Here is a 26352-nt window from a genome sequence, read left to right on the forward strand (position 1 = left end):
TTGTTTTAGATTTGCATATCTTTTTGTTTTGCCTGTATTTCCCCCAAATGCTGTCTTTGAGATCTTGGAAAATTAATAGTTGAAACTTGTAACAAAATATGCAGCTACATTTCATAGTAAAATTATCCTAAACGAATAATAAATCTACTATTTGGAAAATTCAGATTTGCCAATATTTTTTTTGGTTCGCAGTAATTAGTTAAAATTATAAATTGATAGGATAACTCTAACTTGCCAAAATTGACGATATGCTATCCGTTAGTGGATCTAACTAATTTATAAAAAGTACAGCTATTTACATTGTGCAATATGTATATGTGCGGGGTTTGTTTGCAATTTTAAAGTTCAATTTGCTCAGTTACCCGTTATTGCTAAAATGTCTCGCAAAAGTATTGCAATCTAATTTTTGACAAGGATGAAATTGTTCAAAACAGTTCAGGTCCTATTAGGGATCTAAAGGGATAAGACAATGGCTGATAAACTGATGTACCCTATTTTTTTTAAGGGAGGAGGTTTCGATTTATCAATGAGCTTTTAAAAATGTATTTCCTAAAAGCAGAGCCCTATCGGTTCAGCGGTTACAAAGAACATATTCTTTAAACAAACATCATACTTTGATCCTAAATCATAAATACACCAAAGTCGAGACTTACAAATGCATTAAGTTAAGGAAACCAAGTTATTGTACTGCTGTAGCAGGAAATACTAAATCAAATTTTGAATTAGGAAGACAGAACAGAAACCATAAGTAGCGAAGCCATCCATCTTTAGAATTTTGTCAATTACTAAAACTTAAAGGGAGGGAGAGGACTTTGGGCTGTGAATTACATTAGCCCCCAAAGTTTTTTATTATTAACGTTTTCTTATTCGTAGGCTTATCAACTTTTATTTATTTTTGATTGGTGGTTCATTAATTTAAGTGTTTAATTTTTTCAACCACTAATTGTTTTGTACCTGAACTTTAAACCACTTGTTAAAATCTACTGAAGTGCTACTTTTTTTTATTATCATTCGTTATTTACGTCAATTTATTGCTCATTGTCTTATCCCTTAAAATCCCTGAACAAAACAGATTATAAGGTAGCTACGCTACATCTTAGAGTTGTACCACGTAAAACTCATGACAATGAAACTAATGAAAGTTACAACCTAAGACTTCTCTTGCTTTTACTTTTCAAATTTGTCAAATTATATGATGAAGACCAAAATACATAACTTTTGTGTCACTTTTGATTCCTGTGACTTCATATAATGAGGAAGATGCGAGGAGAAGTGGGAAAGAAAACCCCTAAAAAAGAGATGGAGAATATGACGTCAAAAAAAGGTGCAAAAGTTATGTATTTTGGTCTTCGTCAAATTATATTTATACACAGTCAGAGACGTGCAAGATTGGAGCGGGGGTAAATTTATTTTGATTTGATATAATAATTTTTTATTTTTTACCCATCCCAAATTAAAAAAAGCTTGGACGTTCTGTACACGGTATACAAATTTCTCTCATCAAATTAAGTTCAAATTTGAAACATACCAGTTAAGCATTGCAATTTACAGTGCCCATAAGAATTTATATTTCACATAAACTTAAATTTTAATTGTAAATTCTATTCTTAAGAGATAAGACAATGGACGATAACTTGACAATTTGAGAAAGTTTGGACACTTTTCATTATCTAATAAAAGTCCCCAAAGTTTTAAAGGATACCCGAATAATTTACAGTTTAATGTTCCCTTCCTACCTTTCTATTAATATGAAAATTTTCAATAAAAAAACATTTTTTGAATAAAATTTTAATTTAAATATTACTAGAAAATATATCTAACAAGACTTTAATTGCTTTTGGCATTAAATTACCTTTAAGGGTTTGTCGGAAAAAAGTTCAAGGGTGTACAAAGTTATCTGTATGAATATATTAGAATTAAATGGGTGCTCAATCCCTTCCACCAAAGATTAAAACCAATTATTAGTTAATAGGGAATTTGAGGACGTGTTTATAGCCAAACCAGGGATATTGAGGGAAATGACAATGGACAATAAATTGATATACATCCCCAATGATGATAAACAAATTATCCCTTCTGAAGATAAAAATTATTATTAAAAGTTAGGACAATGCTATTTTAAAACCAATTAATTAAAAGTCAAAAAGTATCAAAAGTTTTTTGAGTGATCATTAAGTTATCAAACTTTGCGATCCCTAGTCCCCTTCCTACCTGGGTTAAGAGGAAGATCATTTTTACGCAATGTTATCACGTAAAATATTTTTTTGCAAACATCATGGAACACCTTAAAAGGGTGTATAATATGAACACATTGCATATATGTTAACATGCATACAGAAGCTACAAACTTAAGTATTTAAAAATCCGGAATAAGGGCTTAGATATTAGCTTAACATTTAATTTTAAGTTGAGAAAAAAATAAACATATAAAATGGATGATGCCTGTCCAACGATATACAGATTTGCCTACATAATTTTATTTTTTTTTTAGCTTGAAATTAAAACAAAATACTATTTTTAGTAATCATAAATAATGGCAGATAAATTCCCCCATTAGCAGTACTTCACAAGAATTGGAATGAAGATTACTTTATCTTCCATAGTCCTATCCCTGCTACATACATATGTTTATATGTAAGACCTTGGGCATAAGTAAATTCGTGAGCGCAACCATTTCAAATTATTCCAAATTTATATTCATGTTGCTATGTTGAAGGGTCTAAAGTATCCTTAATTCTATTTTCAATGACAAAAGTGCTATTTGCATATGCAATTAGTGCCCCTAATCTCTAGGGGCCAATATTTTTTTAAAAAGTAGGAGAAGGTCAAAAAAGTTGCCTAAACCTATCCTTAATCCTAAAATAAAATAAAGATATCCAAAACTATGCTTAAAATATGGTAAGAACAGTAAATTCTAACACAGAAAAAAGTGATAAACTATTAGATGTAATGTGTAGATATTTACTTGTTTATTAATATAGGTTTTTGCAAGCATATTTGCTCATATGTCACTATAGTTTTAACGCGCTTAATCTAATCATAGAGAAACTACGCTTTTAAAATTCCTAATATTCTTTATTTATTTCAGGTTGTGCCTGTGAAAAATCAGAATGAAACGGCGGCGCCATCTATTGTCAATATTTACAATCTTAATTGTACCTCATTTATTTACAATAACCACAGGAAATTATAGAAACCAAGAAATAAATTTTATGAAAAAGTTCTTACATCCTCTTATATTAAGTAGTAAGTAGTTTTAAACTATTTTTGGGGAGGGTGTCTTCACCCCCCTCCCCCCAAAAAATATTTTTTACTCTTTTGAAGCTCAAATCTAAAATTGGATGAGGTCAACTTTTCCCTCTCCTACCTAAAGTGCCCCTAGAGGCTTCTAGGGGGCGTAGCCGCTAGTATATCTTAAAAGATAAGTCAATGGACGATAAATCAAGGATTCCCAATGATTACAAACAAAATATCCCCTTCTGTAGATGTGTATTATTGGTTTTAAAGTTTTCAAGCTTCTAGATGGGAAAGAATCATTCACAATTCAATAAAAGTACCCAAAGTTTTGAGCCATTGAATAAGAAAACTTGTTTATAAACTTTTGGGTATCCTTTCTTGGAGAAAACATTGGACTGTAAATAATGCTGGTACCCAAAGTTTTATAAACACATTCTATCATTCATTGGCTTAAAAAACGATGATATTTAAAAAAGATAACATTGACTTTTGGTTCAAAAAATCAATGTCGATAATCTGCAGAAGGGTAAAATAGTTTATTATTGTGGATTTTCATCCATTTATCGTCCATTGTCCTATAAGAAATATATTCTGTTTGTGATTGTTATAATAATGATTGACACATGTGACACTTTTATTAACAATATTATTAGTCTCTAATTAGGTTAGGTTATTCAGGGATAGTTCAATGGATTTTAAATTAAACACACTCTTAAAGTCTTTGGATATTGGTATATATCTTTAGGGAGAAAAGAAGGGTTGTAAATTAATGAAAACAAAAACATTGGTTGAAGCTACTCTTCATTTTCTTAATAATCTTTCAATAGTGTGTTTAAAATAAATATAATTATAATAGTTATTTCTCGCATCGGATTATAAAAAGCTTTCCGCGGATATAAAATGTACAATTATTAGATTAAAACTATTTTTTTAGCCTCGAGATGCCGAAGGCACGGGTAAAAAAACTGGTTTTAATCTTATGATTGTACATTTTTATATTCATAGAAAATTGGATATAATACGATGCTAAACATAATTTTTTCTTATGGGTGAGAACCGGTTCTAATTTACCGGATATTAATCGTGTTCGAATGAATACGAGAAATACAATATTTGACATATTTATTTTTTCTAAAATTGACCTTTATGGATTTTTTTATATGGAAATGTCTGTTATTGCTGCGCTACTTATCAAAATTCTATCCTTGTTTCTATAACATAACTGCCACAGGCAAGCCCCAACAACAAGAGGAACTACCCACAGCTGTTGACGAAACCAGCAACAACAACATCCCACCTCCTATCCTACCACCCACATTCATTTCACAACAACCTGAACCACAGGATGGCGAGTTCGAGTCCCAGCCAAGTCCACAGGACACTTTTACACCTGATGCTGAGTATCCTAACTATGAAGATTATGCTGATGATTATAATTATATAAATAATGGTGCTGCTAATACGGCTGATGTCAACTCTGATAAGGAAAGACAAAATGTTCTGAAATTATAAGAATATACATATTAATGCAAAAGCCTTTTACTATATTGTAGCTAATTTATGTAGAAGATATTTAAATCTGAGGATCATGGAAAGAGCGTATTTTCACAGTAGCTTTTATCCTATTTGTAGCCACTGCGGGTGGCTCTAACCCTGCGGGGCCATCATTAGCATTTACCTAACCTAACCGAAGATAACATATCAAAAGCTACTGTGAAAATACGACTAAACCAACTACTTCGCTTTCTTTCCATGATTCATATCTGACATTAAGCTGTCTGACAGTCATCAGAAGATCAATAGAAAAATTGTCTTTAACTTCCGTGACCTATTCAGTAATTTATTGATATTTTTTTCAAAATTTTGTTTGTTTCTTAAATAGTACAATAACGTGTTATTTCTATCTTACAAACTTTAAAAAGAACGTTTCATCTTCCACAGGCCCTACCACCGCCAAACGCATTCCCGCCCCAACCTGACCTCTCCACCGTGGGTGATGTAGATTATCAAATCTATGATGTGCCTAAGAGCGTGCCTGATGTTAGCAGTGATTACAACTATTACAGTGATTCTGTAGATCCTGCTCAAGCCCCGACTCAAGAAGTGAATTTTGATTATTATAATGCTGATGTGCCTCAACCTACAGTTAGTCAACAGGTAAGATTACTGTAGTACGATTGAAGGTGGGATTCCCATCCACTCCCTTCTCTTACATCTAATATCATTTATGCAATAAATTAATAAACATAGATTTAAACAACTTCCTGGCCCATGTGGTGGGGACCTTTTTCGTCTGTTCGCAAATTGCTTTCTGCTCTTTTGTAGAGACTCGGCTGTATTTATATTTCCACTTGGCTGTGTTTATATTTCCGACACTATTGGCTGATATTCAAAGACCAATTGAAAGTCGGCAAAGGGTCTAACCCCCCTCCCCGTGGATTGAGTTACAAATAGCTCGTACCCCCTCTATTATTCAACCATTAGCTCTACTTTTTATCATTCCTTAAAACTTGTTTTTTTCTGTTATTTTCTCATCGAATAAGATAATATTCATTAGTATTTCTTCCATTTTAAAATTTTATATTATTTATTTTAGGCTGTTGATCTGAACACAGCTGACGTAGAACAGCTGTGCCACGTGGTCGGAGGAGACTCAAATGTCGTCTTAGATATTGATGAGTCTGTTGGGAATGACTTCAGCCAGTCAACTACACCTAAACAGCTTCCTATCTATGGTAAGTAAAACTTATAAGGAACACAGTAATAGTGTCTGACTGATTATGACGTAACAAAAAAAAATTAGCCAATGAGAGGCCGTTATTGACCAATGGTAAAATTTATAGTGGCCTCTTATTAGCTAATTTTTTTTGTTACGTCATAATCAGTCAGACACTATTACTGTGTTCACTTATAAGCTACTCGGTGTCAGGAACGTCTTCATAACTAAAGATGCTAAATATTTTCTGTTACATCATGCATTAATTCAAATTTGGAGTAGGGAAATGTCTTGGCCCATCTATATGCACAGTTAGCACAGGCAGACAAAAGTTGTGCACATTAAGGGTTAGTTGTCTTTGGGATGTTGGACACAGGATCATGTATTGTAATAAGATCTAGGAACGAAATAAAGAACATAGCAGCATCTATCCCTGGCAGCATCTTTCTGGTTATCAAGGTTCGTAAGAGTCATTCACGTTCGCTCCTAGGTTAAAACAAACATAAAATTTTATTTACCAAAATTGTCATAAATTATTTATATCTTATTTGCATTAAGCTGATTAAAGTTTTGAATTTTGTTAGCTTAAAGAAAGCCTGCAGGAAATACACGGCTGTAACTGCTGAAAGATTGCCACATGTAGATCCACTACCCCAAATTTTCAAGTAGCCTTTTATGGCTGTCTTTCAGACGTTAGGTTCGTATATTTCTTGCAGGCTTTCTTTAATGATAATGACTAGCAACTGCCATAGTTGTATAATAAAGATCTTAGATGCTATTTTATCACATATATGAATCTTTGCAAAAATGTGCCAATTAAAAAGAATTATTGCAAAATTATCTCTTAAAGCTTGCTGTCTAATAACTTATGAAAGGATGGACGTTCTAAGCACATAAATAGTCTAACTGTTCATTGCTGTTTAGTAGCGAAGCTACTCTTAAAAAATAAAGTTTAGTTTTAAAATTTAGTAGATTTTAAAACTTACAAAAAAATATAAATATATTTAAAATAGTATTTCTTATTTTTCATTAAAAATGTTCTTAGCTTGTTTTATGTGTTCAATTAAAAAAATTATTGTCCTTGTTAAAAATGTGCATTGCTAGATGTTTTCTTCTTTGATCAACTCTTTTCAAAAGTTGTCCTACAATGTCACATACAAATTTTTCTGTAAGAAGAGAAGCTACAATAAAGGTTCTTAGTGTTGGTTATCCGTCATAAAAAGTGGAAGGCAGGCAGGCAGGAGGGTGTTGATCTTAGTAAAAAAGGAATTCTATTTAAAGAGAAGCTTTAAATTTCTAATCCCTCCATTGCAAAGTTGCTTTTGTTCTAGACTTTTATACTCAGCGATAGGATTTTACTTCAAATTCTTTATAGATTTAACGAATTTAACGACCAAAACTTTGGGGACTTTTTTATTAAATCTTGTACAAACCTTTAGTGTTTACCATTCCATCAACAATTTTGTTGATTATAATTGGGGGTATGTACCAGTTTAACTTCCATTGTCCTATACCTTATGATCCCTTGGTATACGAAGTATATTGCAAGTCATTAGAATCAACAAAGGGTAGCATGAACAATCAAAATATTGGGCCCCAAAAGTAAACTGTAAATACCTTATTTGAGTATCTTTTTTTTCTTTCTTTCTCTTTTAAAATCAAAGCTTCTATATAAGCAATTGATTGTAAACTTGGCACGATAATTCCTTAAACTTTTCACATTTTAGTTCTTAGATATTTTGGCATTAGTTTTTCATATGATCTAGTTATCTTGTTGTTATAATTTTTAAAATTGGATCACTTTAACGATAAGGTTCCATGTTATGATCAAAGCATCTCTATAATCTAGTATAAAAAAATACCCAACAAAGATTTTGAAAAGTCCTCAACATTTTTTAGCCAACGAATGAGATATCTTTTAAAAGCTTCAGTATAATGTACATTATACATTGCAATGTATTTAATCATTAAATGCATTTGAGCTAATCTGTAATCTCTATGAATTTAGCTGAAACAAATCTGTAGGGTGTTAAAATAAACCAGCAATTATTCTTTTATTAGCCTTATACTGATTAAAAGTATCATTACTGCTTGACAAAATCAAATTATAAGATGGATAACAACATCCATAAAAGCGAAGCTCTGAAATAAAAAAAGGAAGGAAAAACGAACATTAATACTTGTAGAGTGTCAGAACTGAATATTCAAAATATAAATATATAAGTTTTGACAAAATTATACGTAAATTTGTTGCAAAACTTCTTAAATACAGAATTCTGTTTAAGGATAAACTGACATCTTTAGGACTTGATTATAAAGATGCTTCGCTTATAAAATTGTACCTTGTTGAAATAGGAATCAGTATACCAAAAATCATATGAATCGGATAATTTTAACATACAAAATTTATTGCCAAAAAAGTGAAAAATCAACATTTTATAAATGGACGTATGGACATTCTAATAACGATTACAGAGTTGCTACGCTTTCTAAATCTTACCTAACTGTTGTAGGAATCATTATGAAAAGTTTGAAATCGATAGGACAATTCTACCCTGTTTAAATTAACGGGAAAAAAACTATCCGTCACAGAATCAAAAATTTAATAAAATTATTTTATTTTGCAGTTTTTAATGGTTTCAACATACACACTCTGATTCTATCTTATCTAATCATTTGACATGTGTTTCAATAATTTACAATTCATTCAAATAGTTGTTAAGAAATAATCATACATATATGGATTGGACAATAAGCAATATGTTAATCTTCAGACGAAATTTTGCTTGATTTTTAAAATAATTACTTAATCGTCCACTGAATGAATTAATCTTTACTGCAGCCCTTTATCCCACCTAAAATCCAAACCCTTGCCCAAATAATTTTTTCTCACATTAGAAAGTTTAAGAATAATTTATTGTCCATTGTATTATCCATAAATACCTGGATCTCACCTCACCCCACTCCCAACCTACGCGTTGCATAAAGTTTTTTTTTATTATATTTGCTTTGCACTATTCAATATTCATTTGTATTTGAATTGAAGTGTGTAATATGGTTCGCAATTCAAATACTAAAGTAGCAGGATATTAGTTTATATGTATATGTCCACTAAAATCACCTAATAAGTAGTAAGGTATTTTGTTTGTTTTGTTTTAAATGGCTTTAATTTATTCTGAACTAACATGTCTTTTCTTTAATCTCCTATTTTACAATGTTGTTGCAATGCTCTTTATGCACATTAATATCCTTGTCCTTGCAGGTGTACCTGGGTCCAACATCCAGCTGGAGCTGGTGGCCGCAGAGTCTGGCCAGGCACAGTACTTTGTCCTGGATGGGAACCAGCTCCGCCTGAGCCAGCCTCTGGACAGAGATGCGGATGACCTCTCCTCCCTAGTGTTACAGGTAGGCGGTTTAAGAGCGGTTTCCCTGAAAGTGCCTTGTCGAGTACAGTACCCTCCCCCCTTATATTTTGCAAAAAAAACCGAAAAAAAGATGGGGTGGAAGTTTTTGTTTTTTGGCTAAAACTTAAGGTCAGGTTAGGTTATGGGTACTGGCATAGGCTCGGCAGGTAGGTCTTTCATAATAGGATTCCCCCGTAGGGATTAGGCATAGAAATAAGGGGGGTTTTAGCGCTCGATAGATACTTTAAAGGAAAACAAAGAATAAAGGAATAGATTTTCAGTTAGTTAAGATTTACATAAATGATTCGTTTTTTTTTAAATCAAAAAGTTAATGGTCACTTAAAACAAATGATTGTAAAATGAAAATATTTTTACATAAAATAATTTTAAAATATATTTAGATCAGCATAATTCACAGTTTAAGTCTACAACTTGAATCTAAAGTAGTCAATTGAAATTCATTATCATGGAGTGTCAAATATCTAACTGTATAAAGTTTTTAGGTGTGGTAACTTTAGTTAGAGTTAACTGTCTAAAATTTATTAAAAGAATACTCCTTGAGCATAATGTGAAGATTTTTTTTGGAGAGGGTTTATTTTTTTGCAAGTGGCATATCCCTACGTGAATTGTAAAAACGGCAAGGTCATTATGGGCCTGGCGTATGAATATTTTAGCTCCCTTATGGTTAGGTACATGATTAGATCTTTGTAAATTAGGGGGAGATTTTTTTTACATACTTTTTTAGTTTGAAGCTTAAAACCGAAAACCACCCGAAACTTAATCGGTTCAGTGGTTAGCGAGATCTTAACGGACAAACAAAAAACATTACTACTTTATGTAATAGGATGTAGTAATGTCAGTTTACAATTATCAGGGTAAAATATTATATTAGTTTTCCCAGAACACAATTACCCATTCGTGTACCTATCCTCTTAAGTTTTAAATTACAAATTCAAAAGCAAAGTCATTCTCCTTCGCGCATTTCTTAAAATTTCGTCTGTTAATAACAAAATTATATTAACCATATTATAACCTATGTGTCATTATATTATATATGTTATAACATTATGTTGCTAATAATCTCATAACTAACTTATCATATTTATCGTTTTTAAACCTATCTAACTCACTGTGAGATTGTTAAACATTGTTCTTAACTTACTGTACTAATGATTATTTGCTATCTGTGTATCATTTTGTTAGTTAATTGTTTGTATTTTTCCTATTATTTTTTATGATTTTTTTCCATAAGTTGAATAAATCATTTTAACAACAATAACAAAATTATTCATTTCTTTAAAGTTTTAATTGTAAAAGGTGGAATAATACAAAAGATATGTATACATAAATGAAACATTGATCTAACAATAATACAAAGTAGTACGATGATTGTCTGTATGTATATATGTCTGAAGTTTAAGATGTCAGTAACCGCAAGACTGACAACGTTGAGTTTTTAGGGTATGTATATTTTCGTAAAGGAAATGACACCCTTACCCCCCAGCAAAAAAAACCCCAACCATTCCCCACATTTAAAAAAAAAAAAAAAAATAAGGGGTAGCCAGTGTTGCAACTGTGCTGTAGTTGTGAGTTCATTCTTAATCCGTCTTGAGGCGAAGCCACTAGTGTTATATGTATATCTATAATACAAAGTAGCTTGATGTCTGTCCGTCTGTCTGTCCGTACCTTAAGATCTCGGTAACCACTGAACCGTTCGGATTCTACTCTTCAGGGTATATACCTATTGGTCCTGTGGTGATTTTAAGCTATTTTTTGGGAGGTGGGACACCCCCAACCCCCAAAAAACAAAGGAATCCCCCCCATTTTTCAAAAAAGAATTTGCTGAAGATTTCCCTGGTCCTTTTACGAATTTCGCCTTGATTTTATTTAAAATCACCTTTTGGGGCAAAGTCTCTAGAGGCTAGGGAAGAAGCCGCTAGTAGGTATAATAAAGTCCCTTGAGGCTAGGTGCACAGCTGCTATTGTATTTATTAGACAGTTAAAGAAAGAAATATTTTTTCCAAGTCATTTTTAAACAAAGATTGCACGATTTTTACCATATATCAATAGATATATCATGTATTCAGCTTTCTAAAATACTAGTTACGATGGTTTTCCTCAAAGTGTATAGTTAAGCACAGGAATCCCCCCTCCTACTTGTTTTGCAAAAAAATTTAAAATAAGGAGGATTGTAGTTTTTCTAGTGTTTTTATTCAGGCCAGGTTAGGTGGGGTTCTATTGGGTATGCCCCGTAGAGTTAGGGCACCGCATGTATAGTCCCACATGGTTACATGGCCATCCCCAAGAGTTGGGCATAAAGAAACCCAATTCTCCCCCTCCCCTTATTTTCGATTCACTTCTAAAAAAGAACAGGGAGTTCTGTGCTTGCTAGGTACTTTAAGAGAAAGTACCCTGGTGACTTATATTCTACTAGCGGCTTCACCCCTAGCCTCTAGGGGCTTTGCCCCATGAGGTAGTTTTAAAAAAAATAAAAATTAAAAATAAAAAAAATTATGGTGTTCCGAACCATACACTCCCCCCCAATTTTTTTTTTTGAGGGGTGGGAAATTTTATTTTTTGGGGGGGTTGGGGGTGTCCCACCCCCCAAGAAAATAGCTTAAAACCACCACAATACCCTGAAGAGTAGAATCCGACCGGTTCAGTGGTTACCTAGATCTTAAGGGACAGACGGACGGACAGACTACTTTGTATTATAGATAGCTTCAGATTTGACTTGGATCTAAATCATACGTTTGCGAGATCATATTGGAAACACACAAAACATCCAGCTGAGCTACATTGATATTTGTAATATTAAAGTTTGCTTATTTTAAACTTAACTTTAAAGTATATTGATTTAGAACTTAATTATGTGGTATGCGGCAGCTCTGGACCATGCAGAAACCAAGACATTATAGTGATGCTACGCACCTAGTTAAATCCTGTTATTCTACAATTATGAAGCCACCTGAAAAGATGTCAGATAACGGTACTGATTTTATCTCTCAGTTGTCCTGCAAATGGAGGGAGGGGTGTTACCCCTCCCTCTCCCATCTTAAGCACCGGAACCTTCCCCTTCAACCACCAAGTTATCAGCACCACCTCAACCCTGAGGATAAAGGATCTAAACCTGCCCCCACACAGACTGTTGTTGTCACAAGTAATCATCAAACCTTCCCTCTTTAGTACCCAGACCTACCACTCAACCCCTCTATGCTTATCTACCTATTGTGCTGCTCCATGGGCTATCCTGCCTGCCCCAGACAGGGATAGCCATCTACCTAACCATTGCAATTATCTATGTTTTACTGTATGATTTATCTTTAACCATCTTTATTCCTAATCCATATGTATTTATATTATGGTTAACTGTATTCTTAATCCCCCCCACCCTTTCCAGGGATGGGGAATCATGATTGCCCAAACTGACTATTGTATATGTATTATAATGCTTTTATGTTATGATCATTTATTCCTATCCATGTAGTTATTGTTTGTTGTATATAGCTTTAGTATCCTTTACACCTTCAATAAAGTGACAACTGAAATAGATGTTGATTCTTGTCTAGTGAATGCTAGAGAAGCGTAGCTTCTCTATAGTAAGGTGTCCACGTCTGTTCACACTGCCGTAGTCTTTATTCGAACTCTGGTGTCTGCCATTTACCCTAGGCAGATACCACAACTTTGGTGACAGCTGTGTGAGATTACGGCGAACCACAAGTGTAGAGCAGACGCGCATCTGAGGCTAAGGTACTCCCAGCAGTGAATCTGGCAAAACTGACGCAAGCAACCTGAATTACCCACCCTGGACAGCAAAGTTTAACTCTGCATCCGGCAGTTGTGGAAGCGAGACAGCGAAATTTGATGAATAACCGCGAGCAGCGCTGATATCTAACGGAGAATTGAGCGCCAAAAGGGCTGAAACAGGCCTGCGGACCGGCTGAAACAAGCCAAATAAGTGTAAACGGCTGAAAATAGGCCAATTTTACTGCAAGAGATAGCAGGATCCGAACCAGTGGCGCTAGCAGGACGGGACATTCCCTGCCGCCATCAGCTGGATTTGGATAAGCGGCGCTAGCAGGACGGGACATTCCCTGCCGCCGATAGGCTGAAACATGCCACATAGCTGCAAGCTGCGAGCTAACATACGAGTGTAGTGCACCAGAACAGAGAAAAACTACGTCAACCCCGAGTATCCTGAGAGGCTACAACGCAGCCACCCATCTAGAAAACAGATATTATATCACATTTTCAGGGATTACCACCCTAGTGTGATGGCCAAACAATAAATTTATGAGCAAAGCTTGGCAAACAAATTGTTGTGTTGTGATAAATCTAAGAATAGAACAGGCTTGGATTATTGTGTATTGTGATAACAGCTAAAAATAGAACAGAGTTGGTAAACAAATCTGTTATGCAATTGTGATAAGGACAGAAATAGAAGCTAGATGTAACATAATAAAGACCCTGATATACAATCAAAACAATCTCAAGCCCACAGCACAACAACAACAATACACCCCTTATTCCAAGGGAAGGGGAGGGGCCCCTCTCCATTGAAGGCAAATACAATCAGGGTGATATAATAGATAAACCTAGGATTAAGAAGAAAAGGCCCTATTACACCAGCACACAGTTACCCCCCTCCCTCACAGGGGGAACGGACGGAGTTACCCCCGTCCCCTCACGCGCTTCCCCCTTCCTACCCACACTAGACTAAGTCCGTCTGTAGTGTGGGGCTAGCGATCGGACACACAGAGCGCCATTCACGGATAGCGCAACAGAGTGCGGAAAATATCATAAATCCAACGGACGAAGCGGACCAATGAGAGAGCGAGTTGAGGGGTGAGAGCGCGTTTTCCCCGTGTGCGCGGATTTGACGGCGCGGACGCGCGTTACAAGGACAGGAGATTCCACGCACACACACACACACACACACCCACACAGGAGAGGGGCCATTCTATAGCATACATCAGAGATATTTTTTTAGGAGAAAAACTTGCAAGCTCCTCCCTCCCTGTCTACAGTGTGATAAGGAAAACTAAACCAGTTCCTTAAACCCGCTCAGACCCTCAACATCTTCCTAGCCTGCCAACCCTACTTCAAAGCTGAATGGTTAGTGAAACAAATATATGTATATATAAATACCCAAGTGATAAATAAGGTTGTTTTTTTGTATCATGGGTACAAGTAAGTGAATACTAACCTCACCAAACAACACTGGAAACTGATATGATAACTGAACGAAAGTACGCCCACCCTGTGGACATAGCCTGACTTGCTGCCCCACACTGGGCAGTGGTGGTGTGTACCTGGACCATCGACCTTCATAGTTGTGAACTATATACAGAGGAAGCGTGATTTTTTTGAAGCAAGGAGGAAAAGCTATCTAGCTCTGGGGATATTCCTATACACGTATATATATATATATGGGCGTGTAGCCATGTATATATATAGATAACCTACCTATCCATATATCCACTAGCGGATACGCTCCTAGAGACATCTGTGATACCTAACATATTCCCTGTTACCTTTAAGCTAAGATCCGCTGGTTGCCACAGAATTCAAGAGCTATACTGGAAAGGAGAACAACTCAGGCTCAACAGTTAAACAAGACGCTGGCACCAACAGACCAACCCCCTACTACTTATCATGGGGGCGCGCCAGCCACAGAAACTCTTGAGCCAGGAGGACCGAGCCTACGGCTACGTGGACTACCACCCTAATTACACAGCTATAGTATTTATACTAGGGGTGAGCCGGCTCGAACCTCCTTGCGGTGCGGCTACTCTACTCTGCTCCTATATCTACAAGATACTGCTTCTGTTATTACTTTGGCCTACTGTGTCGAGTACAGTGAACATCAAACACATGCCAGGTCACAGACCCCTGGTCCCTGAGATGCCCTTGTCTGGAAGGGTGACTGAATGTCCGCTGCACAGCTCCTGTTCAGTTGGTGCTCAACGTACGAGAAATAGCAATACTGGACTGGGGGTTGCTGAACCTGTAGGTGTCCTCCTGGGGGTGTTGAACGATGCAACTGAGCCTAATGAGAAGGTGACAAGCTTCAGAGACTTAGTGGCCAGCCCCAAGATGGACACTACTACCAGAACTGAGATTTCAAAGGGGCCCAGCCCTAGGGCCAGTACCACCTGTTTCTGGGGTGGAAAGGTCCTCCCTGGCACTGGCCTCACCAATCTGGAGGATGGGGAGCTGTCCCAGGGGAATAGGCTCTTCACCCAGATGCCCGACGCGTACCTGGGGGTGGGGGAGCCGCCACCCAAGCCTCCCTGGGAGCCCCCAGGCATGGAACGACTGGGGACCGGCCTAAGGATGGGGACTGGTGACCTGCTGCAGTGGAAGACTTTACCCAGCACGGAGAGAGCAGGGTTGACCAGCAGCAGTGAGGCTGTTCCCCCACATTCCAAGACCAGATGCCGCTACTCTGTTGAACCACTGCACATGTCCCAGCCAAGTTCCCCCATGCTGCTGAAGATGGAGGCCCACCAGGATGCAGAGCTCCAACTAGGAAAGTCAATAAGAAGGCCACCCCTTGCCAAAACCAGAACCACCGCAGGGGCTCCCCACCAGCCGCTGACGGAGCCTGGCAGGGACGCAATACTAGCTGGCAACTCTGGCCCAACTCAGGTGGCTACCAACAGTCTGCTGACAGTCCGGAATACAGTTCAGGCTACCATCAGTATGGCATCTTCTGGGCCTTGCTGGTCCACCTGTGGGTACCTGTCCACACACTGGCCACAGGTACCCCCCAGAGATCATAGCCCCCTTTCCGACTGGCACCATCAACAGCCTTTGCTACCAACCACCTGGCATACCCAGAGGCAGGATCCCTCATGTGGAGAAGCACCTGCAGAAGCTAAGGCCGAGGCTGGCCTCGCCACCCAGGGGAGGAGAGCCGCTGTTGGATGGAAGGAACCTGTGTGTATGGGGAGGAGGCTGAATGTAACCAAGGAGCCACCACAAGCAGCCCAGCACCGCCTGACCCCTAGTAGGGGAGACCCTGTTTGTCAGCTGGTGCCCCAACTGGAGGAGGAGAGACCTGGCAGGTTGATACACCCTGGGGAAGCCGGCCTGATGGGACCCAGCTGGACGAAGGGGCGCTGCCGCTTCAACGGCCACACAGCCGCCAAGTGTAGAACCGGTTGGGACCGGGCAACGAAGAAACACCAGGCCGCCCAACAACCTGCATGCAACCAGTCTGCCACCCAGGTCCACCTGGAGGGAGATGCCCAGCCCTCAGCCCATCTAGCTGCCGCCGCTGGGGCCGCGGCTACCCAGGAGTCTGTGTCTCAGATTGGGACCATGGTGGCCAGGATCAACGTGCTGGGAGGAGCGGCTGAACCCAACCGGGTTGGCCTGGACCTCAGCCGCAACCACAGGGGACCGGTGTCCGTAACCCCTGTCACCCCCAGCAAGAGCCGAGGGGCGCTACCCAGCGCCACCGGGACGGTGTACGGGGAGGCCCTGGCGGCCGCCGAGTGGGAGAGGCAAGAGGCGCTAGCCAGCGAGTCTGAGTCGATGTATGGGACGCCAACCGGCGTCGCCACCTGGAAGGAACGAGAGGTGCTTCCCTGCACCACCAAGCTGATGTCTGGGGCGACAACCGTCGCCGCCACCTGTGAAGACTGGGGGGTGCTATCCAGCGCCCCACGCTGGTGCCTGGGGCGACAACCGTCGCCGCCACCGAGAGACCTGGACCCCTGTGAAGACTGGGGGGTGCTATCCAGCGCCCCCACACTGGTGCCTGGGGCGACAACCGTCGCCGCCACCGAGATACCTGGACCCCGGAATGAGCCCGCAGCCCCAGAGGAAGGGGTGACACCCGTCACCCCCAGCCAGCCAGAGCCCCCAGCCAGCAGGGAGAGTCCAGCTGTCCCTCACCTTCAACTGCATCCAGCTGTCTACCTCCCTCAACCAAGCCAGGGTAATTGTATTGCACTGGTGTACCAGGAAGTTTGGGCTGGGCCAAACTTGCCTGCGCCCCCTGCATCTGCCCCAGGAGCCAGGGTATCAGCCATTACCAGCCAAACTGAAGAAGCTTTGACCGCTGCCTGGGGAGTAACACAACTAGATGCGCCAAGTGCCGAGCCTAACCATAGAAGTAGAGGATCCCCAACAATTATGTCTACCCAAGATGGAGACAATGTGCCTGGACCCCTTCAGGCTAGGGGAGGAAATCCGGAGCCTTGTGCCTCCAGTCCACTAGCAGCAGTGTCCGTGGATGGGCCTGTCTCCCAGCCAACTAGAGCGGAGCCACCCTTGCAGATCCAAGACAGCCTCCGGCATAAAGGGTGGACTGTTACCTTTCCCTACCCCGCAGGTCGGATTGCCATGCACCACCCTGCCAATGTCCAGAATGAGCCTGAAGGAGGCAACGCTCCTACAGTATGCCAACCACCACCTGCCCGCGTTGACAGAGACCCTGGAAGCCGAATGAACCTGACCAGCCCCGAGGGCGAAGAAACTGCGCCTGCATCCAGTAGCCAGCCTGCCAGCAGCAAGGTGACCAACACAATGGAGACCACCAGCCCAGTGGAGAAACCTGCAGAGGTGTACACCAGGCGGCTGTTGGTCCAAGCCCCCTCATGTGCTGTGCCACCCCTGGAGGTTGCCAGGGTGGCCTCAGAGGTACACATCCAACGGCCAGAAGATCCAACAGGACCAGCTACTCCAGCAGATATAGCCGATTCCGTTAGACCTGGGGAGGGCTGGAGTCCACCACCGTCCAGCAACTGGTATCCTGGTGGACCCATTCCACAAGGACAACAAACTGAAGGCCGCAACCACTGTCGGAAGTCTGGCGGTGCAGACAACCCCTCCAGCCTTCCGAGGGGAGAGTTGTGGTATGCGGCAGCTCTGGACCATGCAGAAACCAAGACATTATAGTGATGCTACGCACCTAGTTAAATCCTGTTATTCTACAATTATGAAGCCACCTGAAAAGATGTCAGATAACGGTACTGATTTTATCTCTCAGTTGTCCTGCAAATGGAGGGAGGGGTGTTACCCCTCCCTCTCCCATCTTAAGCATCGGAACCTTCCCCTTCAACCACCAAGTTATCAGCACCACCTCAACCCTGAGGATAAAGGATCTAAACCTGCCCCCACACAGACTGTTGTTGTCACAAGTAATCATCAAACCTTCCCTCTTTAGTACCCAGACCTACCACTCAACCCCTCTATGCTTATCTACCTATTGTGCTGCTCCATGGGCTATCCTGCCTGCCCCAGACAGGGATAGCCATCTACCTAACCATTGCAATTATCTATGTTTTACTGTATGATTTATCTTTAACCATCTTTATTCCTAATCCATATGTATTTATATTATGGTTAACTGTATTCTTAATCCCCCCCACCCTTTCCAGGGATGGGGAATCATGATTGCCCAAACTGACTATTGTATATGTATTATAATGCTTTTATGTTATGATCATTTATTCCTATCCATGTAGTTATTGTTTGTTGTATATAGCTTTAGTATCCTTTACACCTTCAATAAAGTGACAACTGAAATAGATGTTGATTCTTGTCTAGTGAATGCTAGAGAAGCGTAGCTTCTCTATAGTAAGGTGTCCACGTCTGTTCACACTGCCGTAGTCTTTATTCGAACTCTGGTGTCTGCCATTTACCCTAGGCAGATACCACAATTATACATAAATTATCATATCAAACTTTATTATGAATTTCAAGGCATTTAATAAGTAAATCGATGTATTAACTTGGATGTTGCACCAAATTTTCATGTAATAAAGTGATACTCACAGCTGGCTAAAATAATGATACCCCCATTCACCCTCTTACCCCATCCTCTTTCCTGTAACTGGATAAATGAACTGATCAATAAATGAGGTCCATATTTGCAACCTAAATTGACGACAATTTCTTTTCTTTTTAGATATACATAGCGTAGAAAAATGTTTTTTAGCAATATAATATTCATTTAAATCTAAATTTAGAAAGAGGCTTTTAACACAGGAATCTGAAGGCTTAAGATAATAGCCGATATATTGATTAACACGATGATATAAAAAATTACCCCTTGTGTAGATTACATTCAGTGGTTGAACCTTGAACCAACCAATCAAAATTCACTAAAGGTAACCAAAGGTGGTAAGCCAACGAATAAGAAAATTTTATTATAAGACTTTAGGGGCTAGTGTAATAAACAGCCCATTGTCCCCTCCCTCCCTGCTTCTTAACCATATATAGATTAAGGAGGTGCCTTTCTTAACATATTATACATCACCTGTGTATTTATATAAAATTTTCAAATATTTCACACTTCAATAATAACGAAAAAACAGAGATTTCATTTTTACAGAAAATATCTTTTTAGTAGAGAAAAAACTCTATAATTCAATTTTCTGTCTGTCCGTAAGTTAACCTTAAAGCTTTGGGGGAAATGTGATTTACTCGGGTGCTATTGAAGAAAGACAGCTGAATTTTTAGTGAGGGTTTCTATGACATAAGCTTATTACTCTATACATCCGTTTGCCGGTAGAGCTTCAAACGATAAAACCTTATTTTTAATGTTTTCATGGTTTTCTTAGATTATTTTTTTTGCACATTCTTTTACTTTCTTTATTATAATTTATAACATCTGAACAAAAGCTCTACAACTTGGTTTTTCTGTTCGTTCATTCCATGACTTTTTGTGCTTTGCTGCTTATGGACGTTGTCATTCTTGTTTTACATATTTTTAAAACTACTTTTACAAATATAAGAATACAATAATTTGCAGGAAATTTATTTTACATATTTCAATAAATTTCTTTGAATTTTTTTACCATATTATTTTTTGCTGTTATTCATGCATGTAAATCAACAAATTTCATGTTTTGCAAAAAATTCCTAGGAAATTTTCACTTTCATTTTCTTAAAATTAATAAAAAAAATCAAAAAAATCTGTATTATTTACATAAATCGGACACATTATCAGCAACTAAGTTTCTAAGCCATAGATAGTACAAAAAGGATATTTTATTTATGATTCCAAAAACTAGAGCTAATAATGTGCAGCATTTTTGTACTAATAAACCAATCTACGCAATTTAGAAACTTTTGCACACCCCTATTAAACATGTTATTTTTGGACAAGAAAGATATGTTTTATTATTTTGAATCATGAAAATGACCTAAAGTTAGAAAGTTTTCACTATATATACAAATCAGCTAAAAGTTGTTATTAATGTTAAGAATCTAAACTTATGGTTAGGTTTATGCATCTTTAGCTAATAAAAAAGGAGCATAATATCTCTTTTACAGCCAAATATATATTTTAGAATTATTCAGGAATAAAGCGAATTATGGGTTAGAGATAAATCAGGTTCTTTCCCTTAACGTGACTATGGAGCACATAAACCCCCTAATTTCGAAACAAACTTAAAATAAGAGAAATTTTTTTCCTATGCTTAACAACTGTGGATGAACCTAACACTGCAGTAAACTACCCCCCTCCCCGATTACTAATTAATTTTTAAAATAAGGAGGGCTTAGGGGCTGGGTGGGGAGTGTTTCTGTGCTCGACTAGGACATTTAGGGAAAACTTATAGAAATATAGGGTATAGTCCCTTTCGTGGCAACGTCCCATTAAGGGGCGTTTCTTCGTATTTTCACTGTAGCTTTTCTCATATTTCTAGCCCCTGTGGGGCAATCACCTAACCCAATATAATCTAACCTAACCAAAAAAACCTATTAAAAGTCATTTTAAAAATACGACGAATCGCCCCTTAAGGGGCGTTGCCACGAAAGGGACTATTCCCGAAATATCTTTGTTTTCATTTTTTGATATGAAGTCAAGTTGTTTGGCGCTTTAAATTTTTAGAAATGTTACGATTCGAAAAGGAGCAGTAAAAAAATTCGTCCAAAAGTGATTTTTTAATTCAAATACCATATCCTGTAAGCTACCAAAATTATTGTATATTTTCCCTCATGGCTATATCCAAGTTTTACATTTTTAGAATATTTGTTTAAACTTGACGTTTACTACTGGTCAATTTTAGGCATTTTAGGCCAGCCGCATTTTTTCTTGAAAAAATCAATTTAGAATATGTTTTGTATGCCAAAAAGTAAAAGTTACTTGATTTACATTTTTAAGTTCTAGCAGATGCGCCCCTAGAATCTATGGGATCCGTATTCGAAACGTAAGGCAATGGGTGAAAAATGAAATAGCTTAAAACCTTTCAAAAACAAAAAACTAAAAATAAGATAGCCCAAACTACCTTGGGATATATCTGAAGCTTTCTTGAAATAGAGAACTTAATCAGTTCAGTAGTTTTAAAAATCTTAAGCTACAGACTAAATGCCTACTACTTTATATCAAAGGATTATTCAAGAATTCTATATACATAATACATAATTTGATTTAAAGAATTCAACTTGGCTATTTTTGAATACTGAAAACCTTGTTAAAATGTGAAATGTTTGCATTGATTGCAAAGCTTTACAATGGTAATGTGCATTAGGCTTAAAGGATTTACCCATAAACTTCAGGCCTGGATTTGATTGGGAATACAGAAATATATTTAGCCATTTATTTGGTTAATTCTCACAGTGTAACATTTAACTGTAGATTATACTGGTACCCAAAGTTTTTAAAAAATGGGTACTTATATTAAATTTTAATTGGTTGGTACAAAATAGCAGTGTCTCAGCTTTACCAGCAATCTGCATAATAGGGTATTTTGTTCTTCATAATTGGTTATGTACATCAATTTATTGCCTTGAAATGTTAGGATAATGAAATTTGAAAGTAGTAAACAAAACGAATATTATCAAAACCACGTAAACCCAAATATTACATGATTAAAATCACTGTCTGTATAATGCATATATTACTATATGGTACTGTAAGTTAAATATGTAATAATTTATGATTTTTATCTGATAACCTAAATATCCTGACGTGACTCATAGTGTTCTATCTTTGCCGACAAAAGCATAATGGCAATAAAATGTTTTAAATTTTCTGTAGTAATAATTTTGATATGTTTTATATTACAAAAGGTGTTCAAGAAGTGTTTTTGAAATGATATGCAAACTTAGGGGATGCATTAAAAAAGATAGAAAGAGAGTGTTAGAGCGTTACAGAAAGACAGACTTTCACTGTTGCAGAAAGAATAGCTTCGCTATCTCGTTTTTGCGTAGGTGATCAAATACCTTTGACACTTTGGACCTCTTTTTATGACCGCTTATAATCCTAGGTTACAGGGATGTAAAGGAATAAGACAATGGCCAATAAATTGATAAGCATCTCCAATGATGATACATAAAATAACCCCTTATGTAGATTATAATAACTGGTTGAAACGTTTGAATACTCAACTTAATAAACCATCCAATTAAAATTAACTCGAGTCCCCAAAGTTATTAAATAAACGAATACGAAAACGCTATTAAAAACTTTTGGGACTAGTGTAATAAACAGCTCATTGTCCCCTATATCTCTGCATAAGTAAGCAATTAGCATAGGTAATCAGAGATATGGGGTTGGGGAAATTAAGAATGAAATTATGAAAATTGAGATCTCCTATTTAGGTCTATTTAGTTTTTGTTTACGATAAAGTTAGTAGCTTCCCGCGATTCCATTCCCCTAAATTTTTTTCATAATAATTATCGAAAAACTTGTTTAAATTGAGATAAAGATTTAATTAGATTTCCCATTGTCCAATTCTTATATCCCTGAGATGCATTGCTGGTGTAACAATGCGAGGCGCATTCCTAGCTTTTTAAATAGTAAAGCTACTCTATAAGTCTAGTAAAAGTTTGTTGACGTTTTTATTATTTAAAGCTGAAGTTCTTAAAAATTGCTGCCCCAAATAGGTTGTACTCTTCAGGGAAGTGCATCAATGTCTTTTGGTGGTTTTATGCTATTAGGGTGTTGTCTGTTTATTCGTTGTGCTGTTGCCACACCCACATTTTGTTTTGTCTGTTTGTTAATTTGTTGTATTGTTATAACACCAAAATAAGATTTCTGCTTTAAAGTAAAAGTACAGATTTATAATCCAGACAACTACCTGGCCCATGTGGTGGGACTTTTTTCAACTGCTAGCAAATTGGTTTCTGTTCTTTTGTACCGACTTGGCTGTGTTTATATTTTCTACGCTATTGCCTGATATTCAAAGATCCAATTGAGAGTCCTCACCCCGTGGGTAGAGTTATATGTGCCTCGTGTTTGCTCTATTTCTTGAATGTACTGCTAACAGATCTATAGTATAGATGTATATCAGACAACTTCCTCCAATCATTTTTCAAAGACCTCATTCCTCTGCTTCTAAATTATTTTCTGCTACTTAGCTGTGTTAATATAAGCAACACCATTGGTTGATTTTCAATGACCCAATACAGAGGTTGCACAAGACGCTTGCAATGGGGAGATACAGTTATTTAACCCTTTCTCCCTCTAGTGTTTTACACTAATGCCCTGCTATCAGTTTTGTTTGCTTATTTGTTGTTTTGTTCTCACATTAAAACAGAGTCCTGCCATCAGTTTTTTTTATTTATTTGTTTTATTGATAACACACCAAAACAGAGTCCTGCTATCAGTTTTGTTTATTTATTTGTTGTATTGATAACACACCAAAACAGAATCCTCAGTTTTGTTCATCTATTTGTTGTTTTGTTCGCACACCAAAACAGAGTCCTGCTATCAGTATTGTTTATTTATTTGTTGTTTTGTTCGCACACCAAAACAGAGTCCTGCAATCAGTTTTGTTTGTTTATTTGTTGTTTTGTTCTCACACCAAAACAGAGTCCTGCAATCAGTTTTGTTTATTTATTTGTTGTTTTGTTCGCACACCAAAACAGAGTCCTGGTATCAGTTTTGTTTATTTATTTGTTGTTTTTTTGCCACACCAAAACAGAGTCCAGCCATCAGTTTTGTTTATTTATTTGTTGTATTGATAACACACCAAAACAGAGTCCTGCTATCAGTATTATTTATTTATTTGTTGTTTTGTTGCCACACCAAAACAGAGTCCTGCTATCAGTTTTGTTTATTTATTTGTTGTTTTGTTCGCACACCAAAACAGAGTCCTGGCATCAGTTTTGTTTATTTATTTGTTGTTTTTTTGCCACACCAAAACAGAGTCCAGCCATCAGTTTTGTTTATTTATTTGTTGTTTTGTTGCCACACCAAAACAGAGTCCTGCCATCAGTTTTGTTTATTTATTTGTTGTTTTGTTGCCACACCAAAACAGAGTCCTGCTATCAGTATTGTTTATTTATTTGTTGTTTTGTTCGCACACCAAAACAGAGTCCTGCTATCAGTATTGTTTATTTATTTGTTGTTTTGTTGCCACACCAAAACAGAGTCCTGCTATCAGTTTTATTTATTTATTTGTTGTTTTGTTCTCACACCAAAACAGAGTCCTGCAATCAGTTTTGTTTATTTATTTGTTGTTTTGTTGCCACACCAAAACAGAGTCCTGCTATCAGTTTTGCAAATCTAATCATTTTCCAATTGGGCAATTTAGGTTCCCATTTACAGAAAAGCCAGGGTGGGATAGGACAGTGGAGATTAAACTAATATATTCCATATTTTCCCCAGAGCCGTCTAAGACAGAATTTCGAAAATATTGCTGGAAAAGCTATTTTGTCGTTCATTGCCTTTTCCCTGCAGAAAACAGACAATAAAAAATGTTGGGGAGAAAGAAAATTATAAATAGGATAAAATGCAGGGATTTTAAGGGATAAGACAATTGACGATAAATTGATATACAATCTCAATGATGATAAACAAACTTACATTTTCGATTATTGGTTTTGGACACAACTTGTTAGGAACCAATGAATTAAAATTTATAAAAGTACCCAAAGTTTTTAAGTCAATGAACAAATAGCAGGGCTATTGAAATTTGGGTACCAGTGTAATTTACAGCCCATTGTCCTCTACCTCCCTTGCAATAATACGAGCTACAGAGAAACGTGTACAATTGTTGATGGGTGGGGGGGGGGGGGGAGGATGCATTTCCCCCAATTCCATTTCCTCGAATCACTTTCTTTGGTTCTTATACATTATTACCCCTCACATGCATAGACAAGCATACTGCTATTTTGATTGTATTAAAATATGTGTGGTTTGTATGATAAAAAAATGAATTATTATTAATTGGACAAGTTTGGATCCAAGAATTCCCATTCAGTGATTTATTTACTTTCAAAAGGTAAACTTTTTCAAAATTCTTATGTTTATTATTTCTTGGTTGCTTAATAGCATTAAAATTTATGGAAATTTCTTAATAAAAGTCTCCACTTGTGTCGACTAAAAGGCCTAACTATACAAAAATAGCTGCTTCAACATTTTTTCACTGCATATTTTCATGTTTGTATCTCTGGGCAGTTTAATGGTAGAAATTATGGGGCATACTATTTTTATTTTCAAGGATGAATGAAATGATAAAGGGATTACAGGCAAATGGCAATTTCCATTGAATTAAAAGTGGACTAACATATATACAAAGAGAGGGATAGGTTTCTGGTAAAATCCGTAAAGGTTATGTGTTATAAGTAAAAAACAGTAGTAGAACGATAAAAATTTATGTTACCTTTTTAAAATTTTTTTTGTCTATAGTTCTTTTCAAAAAGAAATACACATATTTAGTGAATATTATCGTTCTCCTTCTATTTTTAAGCCTTAAAACACACACCTTTACGGATTCTACCAGAAACCTACTCTTCTCTTTTATGTATAGACGACGTATTTCAATATTTATATATACACTTTAAAGGAATCATATAGAATTATGAATTAGTAAGTAGCAATGGATACAGTATTAATTGAATTTTACACTCGATTTTCTTGTTTTCTAATAAACTGAAACTTGCTTCGGACAAAAATAACTATCCCCCTTCCAATTCTACTTGATGAAGAACTGACCAATAAACGAGTTTCACGTTAGCAAGCTAGTTATCTTAATCCATTTAAGTAGCCTAACTTAAATTGTTTATAATTGCTTACATAATGTAAAG

The 26352-nt window shown here is 37.2% G+C and overlaps 2 protein-coding genes across 4 annotated transcripts in view; both read left to right on the forward strand.

Moving 5' to 3' along the window:
- The first annotated feature begins 3849 nt into the window (after positions 1-3849).
- Cad99C (cadherin 99C) overlaps positions 3850-26352 on the forward strand; it is a 105986-nt gene continuing 83483 nt past the window's right edge. Inside the window, exons 1-5 of the mRNA XM_080167011.1 lie at positions 3850-3862; positions 4469-4734; positions 5179-5394; positions 5834-5972; positions 9216-9358. Coding sequence (XP_080023137.1) covers positions 3850-3862; positions 4469-4734; positions 5179-5394; positions 5834-5972; positions 9216-9358 — 777 coding nt within the window. The remainder of the gene's footprint in view (positions 3863-4468; positions 4735-5178; positions 5395-5833; positions 5973-9215; positions 9359-26352) is intronic.
- Positions 12231-19004, forward strand: LOC145324965 (uncharacterized). Of its 3 annotated transcripts, none has more exons than XM_080167737.1 (2): positions 12231-14491; positions 14522-19004. In XM_080167737.1, exon 2 carries the CDS (start codon positions 15013-15015, stop codon positions 18265-18267), a length of 3255 nt encoding a protein of 1084 aa, XP_080023863.1. In that variant the 5' UTR covers positions 12231-14491; positions 14522-15012; the 3' UTR covers positions 18268-19004. The 3 variants fall into 3 exon arrangements, with proteins under 3 accessions (XP_080023863.1, XP_080023861.1, XP_080023862.1); XM_080167735.1 differs by having other exon boundaries at positions 12231-14472; positions 14511-19004; XM_080167736.1 differs by having other exon boundaries at positions 12231-14472.

This window comes from Acartia tonsa, chromosome 7, assembly GCF_053477335.1.
Source record: "Acartia tonsa isolate MP-2025a chromosome 7, ASM5347733v1, whole genome shotgun sequence".
Classification (NCBI taxonomy): domain Eukaryota; kingdom Metazoa; phylum Arthropoda; class Copepoda; order Calanoida; family Acartiidae; genus Acartia; species Acartia tonsa.